Source organism: Pituophis catenifer, unplaced genomic scaffold (genome assembly GCF_029215685.1).
Source record: "Pituophis catenifer annectens isolate HBS135680 unplaced genomic scaffold, rPitCat1.0.hap2 SCAF_8, whole genome shotgun sequence".
Lineage (NCBI taxonomy): Eukaryota > Metazoa > Chordata > Lepidosauria > Squamata > Colubridae > Pituophis > Pituophis catenifer.
In genome coordinates this window covers 75201713-75225144 of record NW_027256888.1, presented here as the reverse complement: position 1 = coordinate 75225144, position 23432 = coordinate 75201713, and the positions used below count along the sequence as shown (strand labels likewise).

Here is a 23432-nt window from a genome sequence, read left to right as displayed (position 1 = left end):
ATTAATCCCGACACTGTTGTTTCATTTTTACTGTTCCCAACATAATCATTTTTATTTTTGGCTGTAAATTCTTTATTTCTATTGTTAAATCCAATTTATACATTTCATTTTTACTGTTAATCTCAACATATTCCTCCCTATTTTTGCTGTAATGGTCAGCCAAGTTTTAATGGTCTGCATGAACCCACCTCTGTGGTCTCTTCCCTACCTGTTTCTCTCACCTGCCATATTGAAGCCTTTTCTCTTCAGTCCTGTCTCCCACTCTGCGGACGCCCGTGCGTACCCATGTACGGGTAGTCCTCGATTTGCAACAGTGTAGTGACCGTTCGAAGTTACAACGGCACCGACGAAAGTGATTTGTGAGCGTTTTGCACACTTAAGGACCGTTTATGGGTCACATGACCAAAATTTAGATGCATGGCAACTTTTTACGACAGTTGCAATGTCCCGGGGGTGTCACGTGATCCTCTCTTGTGACCTTCTGACAAACAAAGTCAATGAAGGAAGCCAGATTGACTTAATAACTGTGTTACTAACTTAACGTCTGCAGGGCTTCACTTAACAACTGTCGCAAGAAAGGTCGAAAAAAGGGGCAAAGCTCACTTAACAACTGTGTTGCTTAGAAACATAGATTTTAGGCTCAATTATAAGTCATGACAACTCACACCCATACATGCTTGCTGCCATGGGTAAATTCTGGCCAAGGGTTTGCTCTGCTCAGTGGTTAGTTGAATGATGAATGTTTAAATTTGTAAATCCCTCAATTACCTCCTCTCCTCTCCTCTGTCTCTCCTCTGTCTCTCCACTCCTCTCCTCTCCTCTCCCTCCTCCCCTCTCCTCTCCTCCCCTCCCCTCCCCTCCCCTCCCTCCTCTCTTCTCCTCTCCCTCCCCCCTCCCCTCCCTCTCCCTCTCCTCTCCTCTCACCATCCCTCTCCTCTCCTCTCACCATCCCTCTCCTCTCCTTCTCATCTCCTCTCCCCTCCCTCTCCCTCTCCTCCTCTCCTCTCCTCTCCTCTCCTCTCCTCTCCTCTCCTTTCCCCTTTTCTCCCTTTCCCCTCCCTCTCCCCTCTCCCCTCCTCTCCCACTCCCTCTCCCCTCCCTCTCCTCTCCCTTCCCTCTCCCTCCTCTCAACATTGGTTCATTTATTTATTAGATTTCTATCTCACTTTTATAAGTAACTCAAGGCAGTGAACATACATTATATTCCTTCCTCCTCCTTCTCTTTTCCTCCATAACGAAAACCTGTGAGGTGAGTTGGGTTGAGAGCGTGTGATTGGCGGAATTAGAATTCACATTCTTTTGGTGATTGACCCAGAATCAACCAATCGGCTTTCATGCCTAAGTGGGACTAGAACTCATTGTCTCCTGGTGATTGACCCAAAGTCACCCAACTGGATTTCATGCCTAAGCCAGAACTATTATTATTATTTATTTATTTTTATTAATCAAATTTCTATACCGCCCTACTCCCAAAGGACTCAGGGCGGTGAACAGCCAAGATAAAATACAGATAATACAAATATTAAAAAATCCCTTAAAATTATTAAATATTTCGGCCGAAACACAGATTAAAACACCCAATTTATAAAATCACAAATTAAAAAATTTAAAAAATTTAAAAGATGGGAGTTAGGCCAGGCCAGCTTGCTGAAATAGAAAAGTTTTGAGAGCACGGCGAAACGTGCGCAGGTCCGGGATCTTCCGTATCACTGGGGGGAGCTCATTCCAGATGGTGGGTGCCCCCACAGAGAAGGCTCTCCCCCTGGGGGCCGCCAGTCGACACTGTTTGGCCGACGGCACCCTGAGGAGCCCCTCTCTATGGGAGCGTACTGGTCGGTGAGAGGCTATTGGTAGCAGAAGGCGGTCTCGTAGATACCCCGGTCCGATGCCATGGAGCGCTCTAAAGGTGGTAACTAGAACTCATAGTCTCCTGGTGATTGACCCAAAGTCACCCAACTGGATTTCATGCCTAAGCCAGAACTAGAACTCACAGTCTCCTGGTTTCTAGGGCAGCACCTTCACCACCACACCCAACTGGGTTAACCGGTTGTATAGATTAAAACTCAACTGGTTTCAAATATTTGCTGGAAATGTTGCAAGTGTCCTTCAGTAGAGGTCTTTGAAGATCCACCCACCAAGAGAGCCAGCCATGTCCTCGTGTCATGTTCCAAGAAAGAAAATCCACTATCATCAGAAGATTGAGGGCTTGCTCTTTTCTGACCCGAACAAAATTGCATTATAAATATATTATCCAAGGGAAATTCTTTTCCATCTTCTTTAGTGACTTATCTCATAATTAGCTACCCTGAGACGACTGATCTTATTCCTTTTTTTAACCATCAAGGTCAAGATTGAGACACGATGAAAATAAGGGGCAGAACCTCTGATTAATAAGGGCCTCTTTATTCATGAATTTGCTAGCTCTGGAAATGAATATTGTTGGAACAAAATGGAATCTAGAATTCATTGTCGTCGGTCGAAGACGGAAAACAAGGCCAAGGGGTTGAAAATTGATCTATGCACAAATCAGTGGTGGGATTCAAATTTTTTTACTACCGGTTCTATGGGCGTGGCTTGGTGGCCGTGGCAAGGGAAGGATACTGTAAAATCCCCATTCCCACTCCAGGGGAAGGATACTGTAAAATCTCCCATTCTTTCCCCACTCCAGGGGAAGGTTACTGCAAAATCCCCATTCCCACCCCACTGCAGGGGAAGGATACTGTAAAATCCCCATTCCCACTCCAGGGGAAGGATACTGTAAAATATCCATTTCCTCGCCACTCCAGGGGATGGATACTGTAAAATCTCCATTCCCTTCCCACTCCAGGGGAAGGATACTGTAAAATATCCATTCCCTCCCCACTCCAGGGGAAGGTTACTGAAAAATCCCCATTTCCTCCCGATCAGCTGGGACTCGGGAGGCAGAGAATAGACAGGGGCGGGGCCAGTCAGAATTTTTACTACCGGTTCTCCGAACTACTCAAAATTTTCACTACTGATTCTCCAGAACTGGTCAGAACCTGCTGAAACCCACCTCTGACACAAATCCCAGTGACCCCTTATTTTTGCTTTTATCTAAATTCACCATCCAGAAACCTTCTTCTCCAGAACTGAAGAAGCTTCTTGGATGAGAAGCGAAATGTTTTCAAGGAAAAAAAAAAACCCAAGAAAGTCCACTTGAAAAGCAGCTTTGGGAACAACCACAACCTGGATGATTGAGAATCCACGCAGGCAACCTTCTTCTGCTTTAATGTCAGACAAATCCCCATCTTTTGCATCGAGAGAAAGTGCATTGGATTGTTTTTATCCTGATAGCAATATTTAACGAGATGTTAAAATAATAGTGTTGAATGGTTCCATATGGTTATCGCAGGGGCTGAGATAAGCTGTCCTAGGTGAAATGCTGAGAATTTGGCAGAGAGATCCAAAGAACGTCTCTGCACTTCTGCTTATTACAGCGCCTTATCAGAGAGATAATTTTTGGAAGAGTTGTCTTCCAAAAAGCTCTAAAAACCATCACCATCTCCTCCTCCTCCTCTTCCTCCTCCTCTCCTTCTCCTCTTCTCCTTCTCCTCCTCTTCTCCTTCTCTGCCTCTCCTTCTCCTCTTCTCCTTCTCCTTCTCCTCCTCTCCTTCTCCTTCCCCCCTCCTCCTCCTCCTCCTCTCTTTCTCCTTCTCCTTCTCCTCCTTCTCCTCCTCCTCCTTCTCCTTCTCCTTCTCCTTCTCCTCCTCTTCTTCTCTTCTCTCTCCTCCTCCTCCTCCTCCTCCTCCTCCTTCTCCTCCTCTTCTCTTCTCTCTCCTCCTCCTCCTCCTCCTCCTCTCTTTCTCCTTCTCCTTCTCCTTCTCCTTCTCCTTCTCCTTCTCCTTCTCCTTCTCCTTCTCCTTCTCCTTCTCCTTCTCCTTCTCCTCCTCTTCTTCTCTTCTCTCTCCTCCTCCTCCTCCTCCTCCTCTCTTTCTCCTTCTCCTTCTCCTTCTCCTTCTCCTTCTCCTTCTCCTTCTCCTTCTCCTTCTCCTTCTCCTTCTCCTTCTCCTTCTCCTTCTCCTTCTCCTTCTCCTCCTTCTCCTTCTCCTCCTTCTCCTTCTCCTTCTCCTCCTCTTCTTCTCTTCTCTCTCCTCCTCCTCCTTCTCCCCACCTCCTCCTGGCCGGGGAATTCTGGGAGTTGAAGTTCACACCTCTTAAAAAATGCCAAGATTCAGAAACATTGCTCTGGAGGCTACAGAAAGTGGAGTTGTAGTAGACCACAGATGGCTTTGGAGGTGGATTCTATTTGAACAGACTTTCCTTAAAAAAATAAAATTCTTAACCACCTGTCCATTTCTATTTGCTTATCTCTTGTCTCATCACTTTGGCTTTCTGAACAGTCACCGTCGGTGTCATGCCTACTTCACAGATCTCCCAATCCATTGAATTAGTGAGACATAAATGTCAAGTCGGCCTGATCACAGTTTGATTCTCTTCTCTACAGTACCCTTCTCTACAAACAATTCCTTTTTTTTCCCCCTGATGTGGAAAGCGAGAGGAAGATGAAACTTGGGGGTCTTCCGACGATCCACTTCGCCACATTTCAACCTAGAAATGAGGAGAAATTTTCTGACAGTGAGAACAATCAACCAATGGAACAGAAGTTGCCTTCGGAAGATGGGTAGCTTCATCACTGGAGGCCTTCAAGAAGAATTGGACTGCCATTTGTCGGAAATGGTGTAGGGTCTCCTGCTTAGGCAGGGGGGTTGGACTAGATGACCTAAAAGGTCCCTTCCAACTCTGTTAATCTAATCTAAACATTTCTTTTCTGAAAACGGTGCTTGAACTGCCGAGAGCCAATGTCACCTTCCTTGTCAATCTGGCCTGCTTAATTAGCCGCTGTTTGTGGAGAAATCCCACAGGCCCCTCGGTCATTGAGAGAGAAAAGATTGATGGCTTCCCTGGGAGGCTGACGTGGGCCGATCAGCACTCTAGCCACTCGGGAGGACGGATATCGCGGTCTCGTTCATCTGGACGGCTGGAAAAAAATGAGCAGCCGCGATTAGGTTAAGATAATTGGGAAAAACGTGGAGCTCCAGGGAAGAATTTGTGTTATTTTAAGGCCGTCTCTTTTTGGCGTTTCTTCTCCGGGTCTTACATTCTGTTTTGCCGTTCTTCCTTTGCCCTTCAGTGCGTTCTGCAGACGGTACTGGCGTGACGGATGAAATTGGGGAGGTATAAAGGGAGCTCCATGGTGGCTCTGTGAGGAACTGCTCTCTTTTATTGTCTTAATAAACTACCAACCTGCCTTCCATTGAGGACCTGTATACTGCACGAGTCAAAAAGAGGGCTGTGAAAATATTTAAGTTGCTATAGAGCAGGGGTCTCCAACCTTGGCAACTTTAAGCCTGGAGGACTTCAACTCCCAGGTGGAATTCTGGGAGTTGAAGTCCACCGGGCTTAAAGTTGCCAAGGTTGGAGACCCCTGCTATAGAGTATTGCACACCAGAACAACTACACCAGTGGTGGGTTTCACTTACGTTTGCTACTGGTTCGCTCGTGCGCTCACGTATATTTGATGTCATCCGGGCAGGTGGGTGGAGCCTCCCACCGCCACTGCTACCAGTTCGCCCCGGCTCAGGCCCACTACTGAACTAGACACGAGAACAGTTTTTTCCCAAACGCCATCGCTCTGCTAAACAAATAATTCCCTCAACACTGTCAGACTATTCACTAAGCCTGCATTACAATTACTATGAATCTTCTCATCGTTCCTATCACCCATCTCCTCTCACTTACGACTGTACGACTGTAACTTTGTTGCTGGTATCCTTACGATTTATACGGATTGTTTCCTAGTATGATTCGATTGCTTATTTCTACCCTATGACTATCATTAAGTGTTGTACCTTACGATTCTTGATAAATGTATTGTGTCTTTTTATGTATACTGAGAGCTTATGCACCAAAGACAAATTCCTTGGATGTCCGATCATACTTGGCCAATAAAGAACTCTAATCTAATCTAATTCCAGAGTGTGACTGGAGCTGCAACGTTTGCCACGGTCCCAACCGAACGGATTGCCTGCAGTGCATGGAGGGATATTTTCTCCAGCAAGGAGCTTGCGTCGAGCATTGTCTGCCGGCATTTTTTAGGGAATCTGAAACATGTCAAAGTAAGTCTTGATGTACTGGCTCTTAAGGTACCATTTTGTGTGATCACTTTGAGGGGGCGTAGTTTGGAAATCACAACAAACAGTGGCTGTTTTTTTTTTTTTAAAAAAAACAAATCCACTACAGGTAGTCCTCGATGTACAACATTTCGTTTAGTGACCGTTTGAAGTTACAACGGCATTGAAAAAAAAATGACTTATGCACTTACCTGGCATCCAAAACGGGCCATGTGGAGACTCCTGGGAGGGGCGGGGTGGAGTGGGAGGGGCCAGCCAGTCCCTACAACTACCGGTTCAGCGAACCAGATGTAGAATTAGCATCCGGTTCATCCGAACCTGTACGAGCCGGCTGAATTATTTGCCTTCCACTTCTAATTTATAAACATAAACCAGAGAACCAACTTTCCCAAATCTACCTCCCTCCAGATCAGGGGTGAAATCTTCCCGGTTCGGACCGGATTGCGCGATCCGGTAGTGATGGCGGCGGGTGGTTCGGAGAACCGGTAGCAAAAATCCCTGCCCCCCCCCAATGCCCAGCTGAGCCACACGATCATCAGAGGCTTTTTTTTTTTTTTACTTTTAAAAGGATTTTTTTCCTACAACCTCTTCTTTTAAAATTGCTTTTTAAAATGCTTTTAAAAGTTAAAAAAAAAGCCTCTGATGATTGCGTGGCTCAGCTGGGATCATCAGAGGCTTTTAAAAGCATTTTTTTCTACAACCTCTTTGGCCAAAGAGGTTGTAGAAAAAAATGCTTTTAAAAGTAAAAAAAAAAAAAAAGTTGGCCACGCCCACCCAGTCACATTACACCCCCCCCCCACCAAGCCATGTCCACAGAACCAGTAGTAACAAATTTTACATTTCACCACTGCTCCAGATGTATTAGGACAATTCCAAATATTCCCATCCAACATATTAGATGGAATTTCTTGAAGCGGTAGTCCTAATATATCTGAGAGACACAGGCCTGGAAAAGATAGCATGGATGATATATATATAACATGTTCCCCTGAAAATAAGACCCTGCCTTATATTTTTTTGAACCCTGAAATAAGCTCTTGGCCTTATTGCTATGCACTCAAAAGCTTGATTGGGCTTATTAGGGGATGTCTTATTTTGGGGGAAACAGGGTAGCATAAGAAGGCACTTAGGTTCTGCCATGGAACATGCCAACAGGGAGAATCTTGGAAGCTAGGTAAGCCTGGAATAAGTGATTCCTATAGAAGAGAATGTACATATGGGTCAGAGGTGGTATTCAGCTGGTTCGGACTGATTCGGACGAGCCAGTAGTGGTGACCTGCGGGTGGGCCCGGGCACAATCCTGTCCTATATTGCTGTGTTTTTGACGCTGCACACATGTGCAGATGAAGCGTGTGATGTCGCGCACGAGCGAATTGCCATGTTTTGTGACGCCGCACGCATGTTCCGGTGCTCACGCACAGTCACATTTCCGGTGCTGGACGAACCAGTTGCTACAGTATGTGAATCCTATCTCTGGTATGGATTGAACTCTGGAGTTCTTGGTGCTCTCTGAGCTTGATTCAACAACCAAGCTCAGAGGAAAATTGTAATGGGACTGAGGCAAAGAATGGCACTGGCATTGACAGGGATTTGAATGGGAGATATTGGAAATTTGAAACCTGTTGAAAATGGAGTGTCAGTTGACTTCCATAATGTTGCTAAGAAACCTTCATGGTTGCCGTCCTCAGGAGTTGAGCTTATCTTTACCTTTTCTCCATCCAGTACAAGGGTCTGCAACCTAAAACACTGAAAGAGCCATTTGGACCCGTTTCCCACAGAAAACAAAACACCGGGAGCCACAAAACCCTTCCCGGGCCTGACTTTCTTAAGCGGCCACAAAACTAGCAAATGTAGTTGAATTAAATGTTCTGTTTTCTTCAGAAACTTTTCTTTTCTTGGATTTATCCATGGTTGGCCTACCGGGGATTGAAAACTCAATAAATTGTGTGATGCATATTTTGAGTGACAGGGAGCCACAGCATAGGGGTGAAAGAGCCACATGTGGCTCCAGAGCCGCAGGTTGCTGATCCCTGATCTAGTATCTCACTCTGTTTGCTATCCTGGTTCTTAGGGGGTGATAAAAGGCAGGGAATGAATCGCTGCATCCTATGTAAAATCGGGAAACACTCCTTTCTGAGTTTCTTACGGGGCTTTGCAGGATGTGTTGATGACCACTGCCTCCAGTGTGACGGGCCGCGGAAATGTGTGCGCTGCCAGGCTCCTTTCCTGCTCCTGGATTCCCAGTGCGTCTTGTCTTGTGGAAAGCGGTACTACGGGGACCACGGAGGGCAGATATGCCTAGGTAAATGAATGAGCGCGTTCAAAGTTAAACACGCTCGATGCCCAGAGCAATCTGAGTAAATATTAAAAAGTGCAAAAGGAAATCACACCAAAGATTTCACCCATTGGGAGAAATTCATTATTTGAGCGATCACGCTTCATTTAAACAAAACCTTTAAAAAAAATAATAATTTGCAGAACATGTCGGAAGGAAAAATCTTTTTGGTAGAAATCCACTAAGCATCTTCAATACGGGATGCCTGCATCAGGACCCCAGGTCTGGTTTAAGGGTTTAAAGCAGTGGTGGTGGGCTGCTGCCGGTTCAGACTGGTTCAGGTGACGACCAGCTGGACTAGATGACCTACAAGGTCCCTTCCAACTCTGTTAATCTAATCTAATCTAATCTAATCTAATCTAATCTAATCTAATCTAATCTAATCTAATCTAATCTAATCTAATCTAATCCCGTGATGGCAAACCTATAGCACAAGTCTCACCAGACGTTGGCAAATGGGCTGTTCTGGCCACCGGAGGTCCTCCGGGGGGGTGGGGAAGGCCATTTTCGCCTTCCCTAGACTCCTAGAGAGGCTCTGGAGCCAGGTGAGAGAGAAAAATGGGCCTACTGGGCCATTGTGTGGGAGGAGCGAGGGGGGTGGGGCGCATAGAATTATGGGTGTGGGCACTTGCGCGTATGACCCCCCCCCCGCCCCTCCCCTCTCCTGGCACGCGATGGCAAAAAGCTTAGCCATCACTGATCTTATCTAACCTCTTCAAGGGTAAGCCCATGTAGAACCCATTGCAGTAGTCCAGACGTGAGACAACCAGGGCAGGAATGACTGAATGTTCGTTTGCCTCACATTATTGAAATTTGAGTCCAAGTAAAATGCGGCGGCTTTTTAAATTGGCTGTCAGATTTCAACCCACCGCATGGCTGATGTCAAAGGCAGACGTGTTCCGAGTTAACTTTCCTTGACTTATCAATAAAGGAGTTACATAAGAGTGGCCTTGTTTTCTCGGTTTAAAATGCCTATCGTAGCATCTTGCTTTTCCTTTCATGCTAGCTTGTCCCGAGGGATGCTTGGAGTGTGACGGTTCCACCAGATGCCGAGTTTGTAATTCCACTACATTCCTTCAGAAAGGCCTTTGTGTGGCTGACTGTGGACCTGGCGTCTACAACGACCCCCGAAATCGGCAGTGCAAATGTGAGTTCCCCCTCTAGCCATTACAGGATAATCTGATTCAGCCCTAGTTTCTCGTGTTTAAGATTAAAAAAACCAAACAGTGATTTTACAAGGATGAAAACTGGTTCACACCGCGCACTGAACTACAGAGCTGAAGAATCTTCTCGGGTGAGAAGCGAAACCTCTTCAAAGAAAAACAAAGAAAGTCCAGTTGCCTCTTGAAAAAGCACCTTTGGGACAACCATGACCCGGATGACTGAGAATCTCCATAGACACACTGAACTACAGTTTGTCTCAACCATGGTTTGTTGAATCAACCTCTCCAAACTTGGCCACTTTAAGACTTGTGGACTTCAACTCCCAGAATTCCCTAGCCAGCATGGCTAGCTGGGGAATTCTGGGAGTTGAAGTCCACGAGGCTTGAAGGGGCCAAGTTTGGAGACCCCTGGAATAAATCATCAAGCTTGCATACATACAGTACACTAAGATATAAACCATGATTTGTAATCCATGGTGACTGGGTGCACGCACTAACATTCGCTGAAGTGCCTCTAACCACGTGATGATTTATTAGGTTGAGTATTGTCAGTTTGAAGAAACCTGAGGTTATATTACTCCGTGTGTCACACTGGGGACAAATTTTAGAGGAAATTTTCCGCCGCCCTGCAAACTACAGCTCTGAGAATTTAAGACCATAAAGCATTTTAAACAGAATATACCTTTACAGTACATTATCGATCTAATAAAGGAGGATGTTCACTAATATTGGTTTTATGTCTCTCTCTCTCTCTATTTATTCCTCATTTCTCCTGAAGCACCCTGGCTATTTTTAAATTGCTAGAAATTTTTTTTTTTTTTTTTAATTTGATTTATATGCCGCCCTTCTCCGGAGACTCAGGGCGGCTTACAATGCATTAAGCAATAGCCTTCATACTTTTGTATATTTATACAGTCAGCTTATTGCCCCCACAGACTGGGTCCTCAATTTACCTATCTTAGAAAGGATGGAAGGCTGAGTCGACCTTGATTCTGGTGAGATTCGATCTTACTTTAATTGCAGACAGCTGGTGTTAAATTACAGAGCTCTGTCTGTTGAGCTATCCAGGCTCTTTTCTTGAGATTCTAGCTATCCTCTTTTCCACCTACAGGTAATCCTTGATTTACAACACTTCATTTAGTGACCGTTCAAAGCAGGGGTGAAATCCAGCAGGTTCTTACAAGTTCTGGAGAACTGGCAGCCAAAATTTTGAGCAGTTCAGAGAACCGACAGTGGAAATTTTCAGTAGTTCAGAGAACCGGCAAATACCACCTCTGGCTGGCCCCAGAATGGGGTGGGAATGGAGATTTTGCAATATTCTTCCCCCAGGAGTGGGGAGGGAATGGGGATTTTGCAGTATCCTTCCCCCAGGAGTGGGGAGGGAATGGGGATTTTGCAGTATCCTTCCCCTGCCATGCCCACCAAACCACACCCAGAGAATCCGTAGTAAAAAAATTTGGATTTCACCACTGGTTCAAAGTTACAACGGCACTGAAAAAAGTGACTTATGATCATGTTTCACTCTTATGAATGATGTAGCATCCCCATGGCCACGTGATCAAAATTAAAATGCTTGGCAACTGGTTCATATTTATGACGGGGCAGGGTCCCGTGGTCATGTGTTTGCGACCTTCTGACAAGCAAAGCCATTGGGGAAGACAGATTGACTTAACGACCGTGTTACTAACTTAATAACGCCATTGATTTGCTTAACAACTGTGGCAAGAAAGGTTGTAAAATGGGGCAAAACTCACTGAACAAACTGTCTTGCTTAGCAGCAGAGATTTTGGGGCTCCGTTGTGGTCGTACGTCGAGGACTTCCTGCAAATGCGAGGACCAAGTCACGAGTAACTCTACCGTTGTAACTTCAAAACAGTCGCTAAACGAATGGTTGTAAGTCAAGGACTATCTGTAATACAAAGTTATAAAAATAAGGGTTAAAAGTTAAAAAATAAGGAGAAAAGCAACTTAGAACTGAGAAGAAATTTCCTGACAGTTAGAACGATCAATCAGTGGAACGACTTATCTCCAGAAGTTGTGAATGCTCCAACACTGGAAGTTTTTAAGAAGAGATTGGATAACCATTTGTCTGAAGTGGTGTAGGGTTTCCTGCCTAAGCAGGGGGTTGGACTAGAAGACCTCCAAGGTCCCTTCCAACTTTGTCTATCCTATCCTATCCTATCCTATCCTATCCTATCCTATCCTAATTTCATTCTTCCCTAATTTCATTCTATTCTATTCTATTCTATTCTATTCTATTCTATTCTATTCTATTCTATTCTATTCTATTCTATTCTATTCTATTCTATCCTATCCTATCCTATCCTATCCTATCCTATCCTAATTTCATTCTTCCCTAATTCTATTCTATTCTATTCTATTCTATTCTATTCTATTCTATTCTATCCTATCCTATCCTATCCTATCCTATCCTATCCTATCCTATCCTATCCTATCCTATCCTATCCTAATTTCATTCTTCCCTAATTTCATTCTATTCTATTCTATTCTATTCTATTCTATTCTATTCTATTCTATTCTATTCTATTCTATTCTATTCTATCCTATCCTATCCTATCCTATCCTATCCTATCCTATCCTATCCTATCCTATCCTAATTTCATTCTTCCCTAATTTCATTCTATTCTATTCTATTCTATTCTATCCTATCCTATCCTATCCTATCCTATCCTATCCTATCCTAATTTCATTCTTCCCTAATTTCATTCTATTCAATTCTGTCCTGTCCTGTCCTGTCCTGTCCTGTCCTATCCTAATTTCATTCTTCCCTAATTCTATTCTATTCTATTCTATTCTATTCTATTCTATTCTATTCTATTCTATTCTATTCTATTCTATTCTATTCTATTCTATTCTATTCTATTCTATTCTATTCCTATTCCTATTCCTATTCCTATTCCTATTCCTATTCCTATTCCTATTCCTATTCCTATTCCTATTCCAATGCACAAAGTTCAGGGACTTTATATGTTACGGAAAGAGTGTTGTGCAAGAATAATTAATAAAAGAGTGAATTTTGATGAATTTTGTTTCTTTCTTTTGTTTTAGCTTCTGGGCCTGCTCCTAGGTTCAAGGCCAAGAGCCTCCTCTTGGTAGGAATTGATGGGCTGAAACTACTAGATGGTTCCTTGATGGAAGTAGAGAACCTAGAGAGCTACGGAGAAGGCCTTCTCTTTCGCACGGCAGCCCCTCCCACCAATGGCAGGCTGATAGTCCTGGCTGAAGGGAAAGAAAGTGAACAGGACCATTTCACCTGGGAAGACGTGAAGGAACAGCGCGTTTTCTTTGTCCATGACAAAATGAAATCCAGGTGATTTGGTGGTGCTTCCTATCTTCTGTATGAGGAGAATATGAGGAGAATGGGGGAAGGTCCCTCTACAGAATGTAATAACTTCTGTCAGAGTGTGCACAAGTCTACCACGTGTATCAACCAGAGGTGGCATTCAGCCGGTTCTGGCAAACCGGTAGCAGAAATTTTGAATAGTTCGGAGAACCAGCAAATACCACCTCTGACTGGCCCCGCCCCTGATCTATTGGCTGCCTCCTGAGTCCAGCTAATCGAGTCCCAGCTGATTGGCTGGGTCTTTCTCCTTCACAGGAGAACAGAGCTGGAAAGCAGGTTAGTAGGGTGGGGAGGGAATGGAGATTTTACAGTATCCTTCCCCTGGAATGGGGTGGGAATGGAGATTTTACAGTATTCTTCCCCTGGAGTGGGGTAGGAATGGAGATTTTGCAGTATCCTTCCCCTGCCATGCCCACCAAGCCACGCCACGCCCACCAAGCCACACTCACAGAACCGGTAGTAAAAAAATTTGAATCCCACCACTGGTATCAACCCAGGAATACAGCCAAAGTGGTTTGTATCAAATAGTGGTTTTTATCTAAGTAGGAATATAGGGGTAGAATCTACAATAGGAATATAGGAGTATTATACAAACAGCAGGAAAGAAACTCGACGAACAAAAACCATTCTAGCAGGGCCTTCTCTTATTACACAGGCTCTTAAAGGGATAACAGCCAAAAATCCTGCCGACTCATTCCCAGGCGCATGCACGGAAGGTGCGCATGAAGCTAGCATGTGTGTGTGCGTGCGTGCGCGTGAAACCCACTTCTGCTTGAAACCCCAGAAAAATGTACAGTTGCTACTCCTCTGGTTGAATGAAAATGTGTACCTACCCTGTTTCCCGGAAAATAAGACCTCCCCTGATAATAAGCCCAATCGGGCTTTTGAGTGCATGCGCTAAAATAAGCCTCCCCCTGAAAATAAGCCCTCCCCGAAAATATTTAAACGCAGAGCTGGAAATCAGGTAAGACGGCAAGAGGAGCCCCATCTTGCTCCATGTGCCCCAAAATAATAAGACCTCCTCAAAAATAAGGCCAAGCGCTTATTTCGGGGTTCAAAAAAATATAAGACAGGGTCTTATTTTTGGGGAAACACAGGTATCTACATAGTAATTAATTACATTTATAGCAATATAATACCGTATTGGGGTTTCGTCTAGGAATGGCCAGTTTTTCCTGACGCTCAGCTATCAAGAATCTACATCTGAGCCAGTAATGTTCACTGTTCGAGCTCTTTCAACCCAGGTAAGGTAGAGGAAGGGTGAATTTATATTTTTGAACAGGCTGGAGGGGAAAATACATATATTGGCAGTATTTCTCTGCTTGTGTGTAAGATTCCCCGTAACGGGTGAGATGGAAATATATGAATTTCTTACTTGTTTGATCGATGTCCCATATTGACATACATTTAAAGCAAAAATGCAATATATATATAGAGAGAGAGCTTTATGGTCAAAACCAGTGCATCAAATCCCATCTGGAATTAGCTGCAATCTAATTCAGCAATCACTGTGAAACTCTGGGCACAGGTGTAATTTGTGCTTGGCAAGGTCACTGCCAACCATTAGGCCACAGTATTTTGCACCAATGGCACTTTCTGGATCCTCTTCAGGAGCAGCAACTCTAGAGCACACTGCATCGCATCTCTGATTAAGTCATGAGCACCTAAGTTCAGGCTGTTCATTTTTTGGAAGCTACGAATAGCAGGATTTGGGCATCTTATTAAGCCATAAGCCACAGCTTACAAAGGGCAAGGTAAAGTTCACCAGTAAATCCGAAACCAAACCAATTTTCTGTTATTATTTAGTAAGAACGGTATAACAGAGTTGGAAGGGACCTTGGAGGTCTTCTAGTCCAACCAAACAGGAGACACCACTATACCATTCCAGACAATGTTTGTTTTTCTTTGAAGACATTTCGCTTCTTATCCAAGAAGCTTCTTCAGCTCTCACTGGATGGTGGGGAATGGAAGGATTTATACTCCTTGCAGACAGCTGGTCATTTGCATTCTTTTTGGAGAGTCGTTGAGACCACTTGGAGTTTTGTCTCTTTCCTCAGAGTCCCTTGAATATAAATCCTTCCGTTCCTCACCGTCCAGTCAGAGCTGAAGAAGCTTCTTGGATGAGAAGCGAAACGTCTTCAAAGAAAAACAAAAAAGTCGAGTTCAGTGGTGGGTTCCTCCCGGTTCGGTCCGGTTCAGCCGAGCCGGTAGCGGTAACGATATGACATCACCGAACCGGTTCTCCCCCCCCGCCCTCCCACCCCCCCACCTCCCCACGTTATTCTTACCTTTTATTTGGCCCCACCCCCAATCTATTGCTGCCTCCTGAGTCCCAGCTGATGACTAGAGGGAAAAAAAACTGTTTAAACTCTTGCCACGTAGCTTCAAAGGGCCGCCCTACAGCTGATCAGTGTTAAAAGCAAACAAATGAATCGGGTCGTAAGTGCGAGGACTGGTCGTAAGTGTGAGGACCTTCCAGAAATGACTCTGACCAGCTAGCCACGCCCACCTAGTCACATGACCTCCAAGCCACACCCACAAAATAAGCCACGCCCACAGAACTGGTAGTAAAAAAATTTAGAACCCACCCCTGGTCCAGTTGCTTCTTGAAAAAGCAGATTTGGGACAACTTTGACCTGGATGATTGAGAATCTCCGTAGACAAACCAGTCCATCTAGACAACATTCCCAGTATAATCTGGATGAATTCATCTTCTTGGGTTTAGAGATGCCTTGTTGAGGTACTTTTATCTCCCAAATGGTAACTTGACCACCATGTCTCTGTAATCTGCCCACACATTGTCTTAAAACTCTGGAAAGCTTAAAGGAAGATTCATAAACTACAGTATGACCTGATAACCCTCAGTGCCTATCTGAAGAAGCTGACTCAGTCTTTCTGAAAAGCCTGTGGGAAGAAACACTTATTCATTTCACCGAATGAGGTCATTTGCTAGCTCTTAGATTTCAACACATTTAGTTCCTCAAGCCTTATTTAAGGTTGTTTTTTTTTTAAGTCAGCTTTAGGAGAACCCAGACAAACTCTCAAAATTCTCAAAGTGGAATGCTACTCCAAAACTACTCCAAAAGTACGACTCCCAAAAAAACTGATACTATTAGCGAGTTTTAGAAAATACACTTTGTTGTGACCTAGGTTTACTGAGTCATCACACGACACAATTAGTCCCCAAAAAACCCTATTTTATTGGAACAGCTGAGAATTACATTCATTCCCAGCTGAATCCCAATTAGTTGCAAAACAAGTCCTTCGGAAGAAGTCCTTTGGGATAATCACCAACCTTTATCTTCTTTGACACCCTGCCAAAGGCCTTACTTGGCAAAGCCCCACAAAGTTCAGAAACGAACAAGAGATGCCGACTGGAAACAGAGTTAGCAACGTTGCTTTCTTACAAAAGGCCCAAGTGCCTTTGTTTCTCTTTTAAGCCTTATGGGAGGGGCCAATCATCTCCTTGCCTTACTCCCAAGTCGTCCTTTTTGCTTTAGCTGCTCTTGCCTTCTGGCAGCTCTGTGCATGCGTGTACTAGGAACAGGCTCCTCCTGTTCCTCTGCCTCTCTGCTGTCCGACTCTGGGGGCTGTGGAGTCCACGCATCACTCCCAGATGGCCGTGGCCCCATCTCTGCCTCCGATGCAGAGCCATCATCCGGGCCTTCCCCAGACTCCAGGACTGACCCATGTTCCTCCCCAGCCTCCTCACTGTCCGACTCTGCTGCCAGCTCCACAGGCTGCTGGCAGACCACAACACACTTTTCCCCAAATGTTTCCACAATTTTGGCCACTACTGTAGCTTGAAATAGATCTATACCAGTCTCCCTTTATTTCTTTGTCGGTAAAATATAAATTCAACACAAAAATAGTTTGTCGCCAAAGCGACGACCTGCAAAGGCTCCTGGATTGGGGCTGAAAGGCGAAAGCAGAAGCAGTATGTTCCATCCCATATTTGGGTAGACCAGGTTACCCCAATAGACTGGTCTCACTGGAGGAAACACCCAGGTGCACATACATGTGTTCCATTTTACCAAGCTGAGGAAGTCATATCTGAACAACTGGGATTTGATGTTTTATGTAGGCGAAGATATAGAATTGAAAAACATTCCCGAAAAAAAATGACTTCTGTACCGCTCTCAAGAAAAATTGCATCGTTGTGCCCAAGTAGTCAATTCTAGAGCATCTTTTCTTAAAAAAAATTAAAAACTCTGTGTTCTGAAACAGAGAATACAGATGATCCTCGACGTACGACCCTAATAGATTCCAGAATTTCCACTATATGTCACGATGGTTGTAAGTTGAGTCATCCATGTGACTGACTCGATTTTACAACTTTTTTTTTTTTGCAGCGGTCCTTCAGCTAATATGGCAGTCATTAAGCGAACGAGGTGGTCATTAAACTAAAACCACAGTGGTTAAGTGGACGCTGCATTCGTTAAGCAAACTGTTTGGCAGTAAGAGCCTTTTTGTTACTGGAAACTGGTTTGCCAGAAAAAAAACCCATAAATCACAGTGATGTGATTGCGGAGTGCTGCAAATCACAATAGATGCCATCACACATTTCCAAGTGCCCAACCAGGTCTTAAATACTGATTTTTGGGGGGGATCCATCATAACTTTTAACGGTCACTAAGTGATCTACTGTAAATTGAGGACTACCTGTACCAGCCACTCAGGAGTTGATTTTTGTTGTTGTTGTTGTTATTCTATTTCAGGCTCCTTATGTCTTCAAGAACGAAGTCCTCTTGGTTAGCAAAGGGGATGCTGGAACCATCACCAACCACTTGCTTGATGTCCAGGATAGGGATAATCCTCAAGATGTGACGGTGACCATTTTAGACCCTCCAAAACATGGGCAATTGGTCAAGCTTTCAGGAAACGGCCCTTTGACTCTGCGTGTGTTCAGCCTCGGTGAACTTTCAGGAGGATTCGTGCATTATATTCATGACGGATCTAACAGTGTGGAAGACACGGCAGTTCTGCAAGTCAGCGATGGGTACCACTTTCAGAATATACTCTTCCGCATCAAGATTGATCCAAAGGTAAGACCTCTGAAGTTGTGCCAGCAATGCTTAATAATAATTTGGTGCCCAACAGCGTTGAGAGGGTAATGGCCATAATCCTTGACTGTTGGTCATGCTGGAGCTAATAGAGGCAGTTTGGTCTAGTGCCGTGATGGTGAACCTATGGCATGCGTGCCACAGGTGGCACGCAGAGCCCTGTTGTGGCTCCGTTACCTGAGCCTGTGTCATCGGCAGGAGAGGACTCCGAGAGTGAAGGAGAGGAGTTGGCAAGGCCTCCCTCTCCAGGACCCTCCTCTCTGGCAATGCCTTCGGTGTCCGCCGAAGGACAAGAGGTAGGGCCGGGGCCAAGCATGTCCACGCAGCCACAGGTGGACAGTGATGAGGGAAATGAGTCTTGGCTGGATCCTCGGCAGCGTCGCAGAGATAAGCGCGTGCAACAGAAGAAAAGGCGTGCCAGAGATTAAGCTGAGTCACTGGACCACACCCCACAGGGTATAAAAGGGGGTGAGGTGGCCATTCAGACTCTGTGACGGACAAAACTAACTACTATCGAGTCACATTGCATCTTTGGAAACAACATTATCGGCCTTGGATTTATTTTACGAACTGGACAATTCTTGAACTGTGTGTATTTTGTTTATTGAGTAAAAGTTCTTGGCAAGCAGCTACTGGGTTGCTGCCAAGCGTCTTATCGGAAGAATTGGTTGTCTGCCAGTTTATTTAACCCCCGGCTGTCTGTTTGTGTGCGTGTGTGAGACGGGGACAGAACAAGCCCTCTCTGCAGACATGCCAGCCGTCGCCCCAGCCCAGCTCCATCGCGCATGCGTGCGCACCTCCTGACGGCCAGCTGGTCTTTGGGTCTCTTCCTTGCTGGGGCGGGGTGCATGCAGAGATGTGTGCATGCATGCGGGGGGTGGTGAATGCACGGGGAGCGTTCACATTGCATTTTGTGGGTCCGCGTTTTGGGCCTGGAAGGCCTCCTGCACCAACCTAGAAGCCAAAACAGGGCGAGGGGGGTGGGGCGCATGCATGGGGGGCAGGGCGCATGCACAGGGGTGCTTGCATTGCATTTTGGGGTTTCACACATGCATTTGCGCTCCATTTTGGCCTGGAAAGCCTCCTGCACCAACCTGGAAGCGAAAAATGGGTGAGGGGGAGTGGGGAGCATGCGTGGGGGCGCTCACATTGAATTTTGGGGTTTCACGTACGCATTTGCGCATGCTTGCGCTTTGGGGACTCAGCACCAAAAAGCTTAGCTATCACTGGTCTAGTGATTGAGGCACCAAGCTAGAAAACGGGAGACGTGAATTCTAGACATGAAAACCAATTGGGTGACTTTGGGCCAATCACCTGAAGACCCTGAATTCTAGTCCCGCCTTAGACATGAAAGCCAGCAGAGTCACTTCGGGCCAATCACCAGGAGACTGAGAGTTCTAGTCCCGCCTTAGCCATGAAAACCAGCTAGGTAACTTTGAACTAGTTACACTCTCTCAGCCCAACTCACCTCACAGAGTTGTTGCCGTGGGGAAAGTAGGAGAAAGAAGGAATATTGGATACGTTTGCTGCCTTGAGTTGTGTATAAAAATAATGAGGGTGGGAAATAAATAAGTTAAGTTGTGGTTGCTCATATGTTCATGGGCAGAACTGTTACTGCCATGTTATCCTTGTATAATAAGGGTTACATAGGCTGCTGTTTCTTCTCGTGTGTCAAGGTACTGGTTATAAGTCTAGAAACTTACATGGCTTGGGATCAATTTGGTCTAGTGGTTAAGCACCAGGCTACAACCATGAGTTCTAGTCCCGCCTTAGCCATGAAAGCCAGCTGAGTGACTTTGGACCAATCACTAGGAGACTGTGAGTTCTAGTCCCGCCTTAGCCATGAAAGTCAATTGGGTGACTTTGGGCCAATCACCAGGAGACGGTTAGTTCTAGTCCCGCCTTAGCCATGAAAGCCAGCTGAGTGACTTTGGACCAATCACTAGGAGACTGTGAGTTCTAGTCCCGCCTTAGCCATGAAAGTCAATTGGGTGACTTTGGGCCAATCACCAGGAGACGGTGAGTTCTAGTCCCGCCTTAGCCATGAAAGCCAGCTGGGTGACTTTGGGTCAATCACTAGGAGACGGTGAGTTCTAGTCCCACCTTAGCCATGAAAGTCAATTGGGTGACTTTGGGCCAATCACTAGGAGACGGTGAGTTCTAGTCCCGCCTTAGCCATGAAAGCCAGCTGGGTGACTTTGGGCCAATCACCAGGAGACGGTGAGTTCTAGTCCCACCTTGGCCATGAAAGTCAGTTGGGTGACTTTGGACCAATCACTAGGAGACTGTGAGTTCTAGTCCCGCCTTAGCCATGAAAGTCAATTGGGTGACTTTGGGCCAATCACCAGGAGACGGTTAGTTCTAGTCCCGCCTTAGCCATGAAAGCCAGCTGAGTGACTTTGGACCAATCACTAGGAGACGGTGAGTTCTAGTCCCGCCTTAGCCATGAAAGCCAGCTGGGTGACTTTGGGCTAATCACTAGGAGACGGTGAGTTCTAGTCCCGCCTTAGCCATGAAAGCCAGCTGGGTGACTTTGGGCTAATCACTAGGAAACTGTGAGTTCTAGTCCCACCTTGGCCATGAAAGTCAGTTGGGTGACTTTGGGCCAATCACTAGGAGACAGTGAGTTCTAGTCCTGCCTTAGCCATGAAAGCCAGCTGGGTGACTTTCGGCCAATCACCAGGAGATGTTGAGTTCTAATCCCGCCTTAGCCATGAAAGCCAGCTGGGTGACTTTGGGCCAATCACTAGGAGACGATGAGTTCTAGTCCCGCTTAGCCATGAAAGCCAGCTGGGTGACTTTGGACCAATCACTAGGAGATGGTGAGTTCTAGTCCCGCCTTGGCCATGAAAGCCAGCTGGGTGACTTTGGGCTAATCACTAGGAGACTGTGAGTTCTAGTCCCACCTTGGCCATGAAAGTCAGTTGGGTGACTTTGGGCCAATCACTAGGTGATGGTGAGTTCTAGTCCCGCCTTAGCCATGAAAGCCAGCTGGGTGACTTTCGGCCAATCACTAGGAGACTGTGAGTTCTAGTCCCACCTTGGCCATGAAAGCCAGCTGGGTGACTTTCTCTCAGCCCAGTTTATCTCACACAGTTGTTGCTCTGGGGAAAATAGGTTGAAGGAGTATTGGATATGGTTGCCACCTTGAGTTATTTGTAAAAACGATAAAGGTGGGTTACATACACATAAATAAAAATAATGTAACAGTTGTACATTCCAATCCACATCATAGACCTTGTACACAGTGTTATACTTACTTACTTAGAAGTCGTTTAAAGGACTCACTTCAAAGGAAATGTTCATGCGGCTTTAAACCATCTTCCCTTTCCAGAAATTGCTGGCTACAATCATTCTGCCTCCAGGGGTTTCTCCGTCAAAGTGTTTTTCGTTTTTTCACCAGCCTGTAATTTGTAGGGAGATGGAAGTGAGAAAACCACGTGAATTAAAAGCGACAAAAATGTCCATGCGCTCAGAAAATATCCTATCAGGATGAGCCATTTTGGCTTCTTCCTTTTAATTTTAAGAATGTTACTGTTAGGAGATGATAGTTACCTAACTTGTTGGGTTGGCAATATATAAAACCTCAATATAGCTTTAAGGCTGTATTGCTGTATTGCATCATACTGTTTCCTGATTGGTTAGCTCTGTAGCCAATGTCCTTAAGAGAGAGCTTGAAACATGGTTAGTTTCTTTTTACTGCTCTCTGCTACTCTTTGCTGAACGTTACTAATCGTTACTGCTATTTGCTGTGTTTGCTACTGTTTGCAACTCTTTATAGTGTATGACTACAACGACTGGTAAGAAGACTTAGCAATCGGAATATCCCTGGACTATTGTTTTACTATCTGCTGCTTTACCTGTGTATGACCTGGACTGTTTATTGGACTGTGCCTTATTACTATTTTCCTAAAAGTAAACACAACTCAGTGTATCTGTGTGTTGACTGTGATTATTTGCAACTGCTCTCAGTTGCTTTCATGTGCACACCCTTGCTACTCTAGGGTTGCTCTGCTAATTCCTCAACAGTTACATTAACCTAATTAGCCAATGAAAAGTATAAATATATGTAATAGTATTAATGGCAGAATACAGGTAGTCCTCGACTTACAACAGTTCATTTAGTGACCGTTCGAAGTTACAATGGCACTTTTGACCGTTTTTCGCACTTGTGACCGTTGCAGCATCCCCATGGTCACGTGATCCAAATTTGGATACTTGGCAACGGACTCATATTTATGACAGTTGCATTGTCTCGGGGTCCTGTGATCCCCTTTTGTGACTTTATTGCGAGCAAAGCCAGTGAGGAAGCCAGATTCACTTAACAACCGTGCTACTAACTTTATAACTGCAGTGATTCGCTTAACAATTATGGCAATAAAATGGAGCAAAATTGTATAAGGTTAAAGAATTATATTATAATATTAACTTTAACATAATTTGTATTACCGTATTTTTCGGAGTATAAGACGCACCTTTTTTTCCCCCTAAAAGGGGGTGAAAATTTAGGTGCGTCTTATACACCCAATGTAGCTCCGCCCACCCACTGGCCCCCACCCTTTGGCCTCTGCCTCCCAACAGTTACCTCCTTGCAAGCAAACAGCAAGAAAAAACAGCTCCTTTCAGCTTCAGCACAGCCTAATTAGCACAAGTTGATTGGATCGGCCTCCCTTTGCTCTCAGCTGTTTTGCCAGGACTCTGCTGCTTGCTGTAAAGAGGTAAATTGCTGGAGCAGATTTTTTTTTCCCCGTTGTGCTAATCAAGCTATGCTGAAAACGAAAATGAAAGTAAAGCAGGCTGTTGGCTGTTTGCTGCAAAGAGGCAAAATTGCTCAGAGGCAGAGGGAGATTTCTTTTTCTTCTTTTCCTCACCAAAAAAGATAGGTGCGTCTTATAGTCCGGTGCATCTTATACTCCGAAAAATACAGTAGTTTAAAGTGTTGGAAGATATTTAGAACCAGTGATGTCATATCTAGGTCCGATGTTTTTTTAATTTTGAATGATTAATAAAAAACTTTTTTAAAATAAAAAAAAAATGGAGCAAAATTCAGTTAGCAGATTTCTCACTTAGCAACATCAATTTTGGGCTCAAATTGTGGTCGTAAGTTGAGGACTACCTGTAGAACAAGAATGAGTTATCCTTCTCCTAAAAAATGAGGGGGAGGGGGAGAGAAACAGAGGTGACCTGGAAAATAATAATGTCAACAGAAAAAGATGTTAATTCTATCAGGCTTCCTGGAAATAATAGTGTGTATTACACGTGAATGGGAGATGAGTGAAGCACATACTTTTCAGCTACCACAGTTGAGTGATGAATGCGCAGAGTGATAAAATTAACACAAAGGGGTATAAACAA

General features: G+C 44.9%; 1 protein-coding gene across 1 annotated transcript in view; it reads left to right on the top strand.

Moving 5' to 3' along the window:
• FRAS1 (Fraser extracellular matrix complex subunit 1) overlaps window positions 1-23432 on the top strand; it is a 294939-nt gene that overhangs the window by 106622 nt on the left and 164885 nt on the right. The window contains exons 22-27 of the mRNA XM_070949170.1: window positions 5997-6137; window positions 8311-8454; window positions 9494-9634; window positions 12720-12981; window positions 14174-14258; window positions 17733-18059. Coding sequence (XP_070805271.1) covers window positions 5997-6137; window positions 8311-8454; window positions 9494-9634; window positions 12720-12981; window positions 14174-14258; window positions 17733-18059 — 1100 coding nt within the window. The remainder of the gene's footprint in view (window positions 1-5996; window positions 6138-8310; window positions 8455-9493; window positions 9635-12719; window positions 12982-14173; window positions 14259-17732; window positions 18060-23432) is intronic.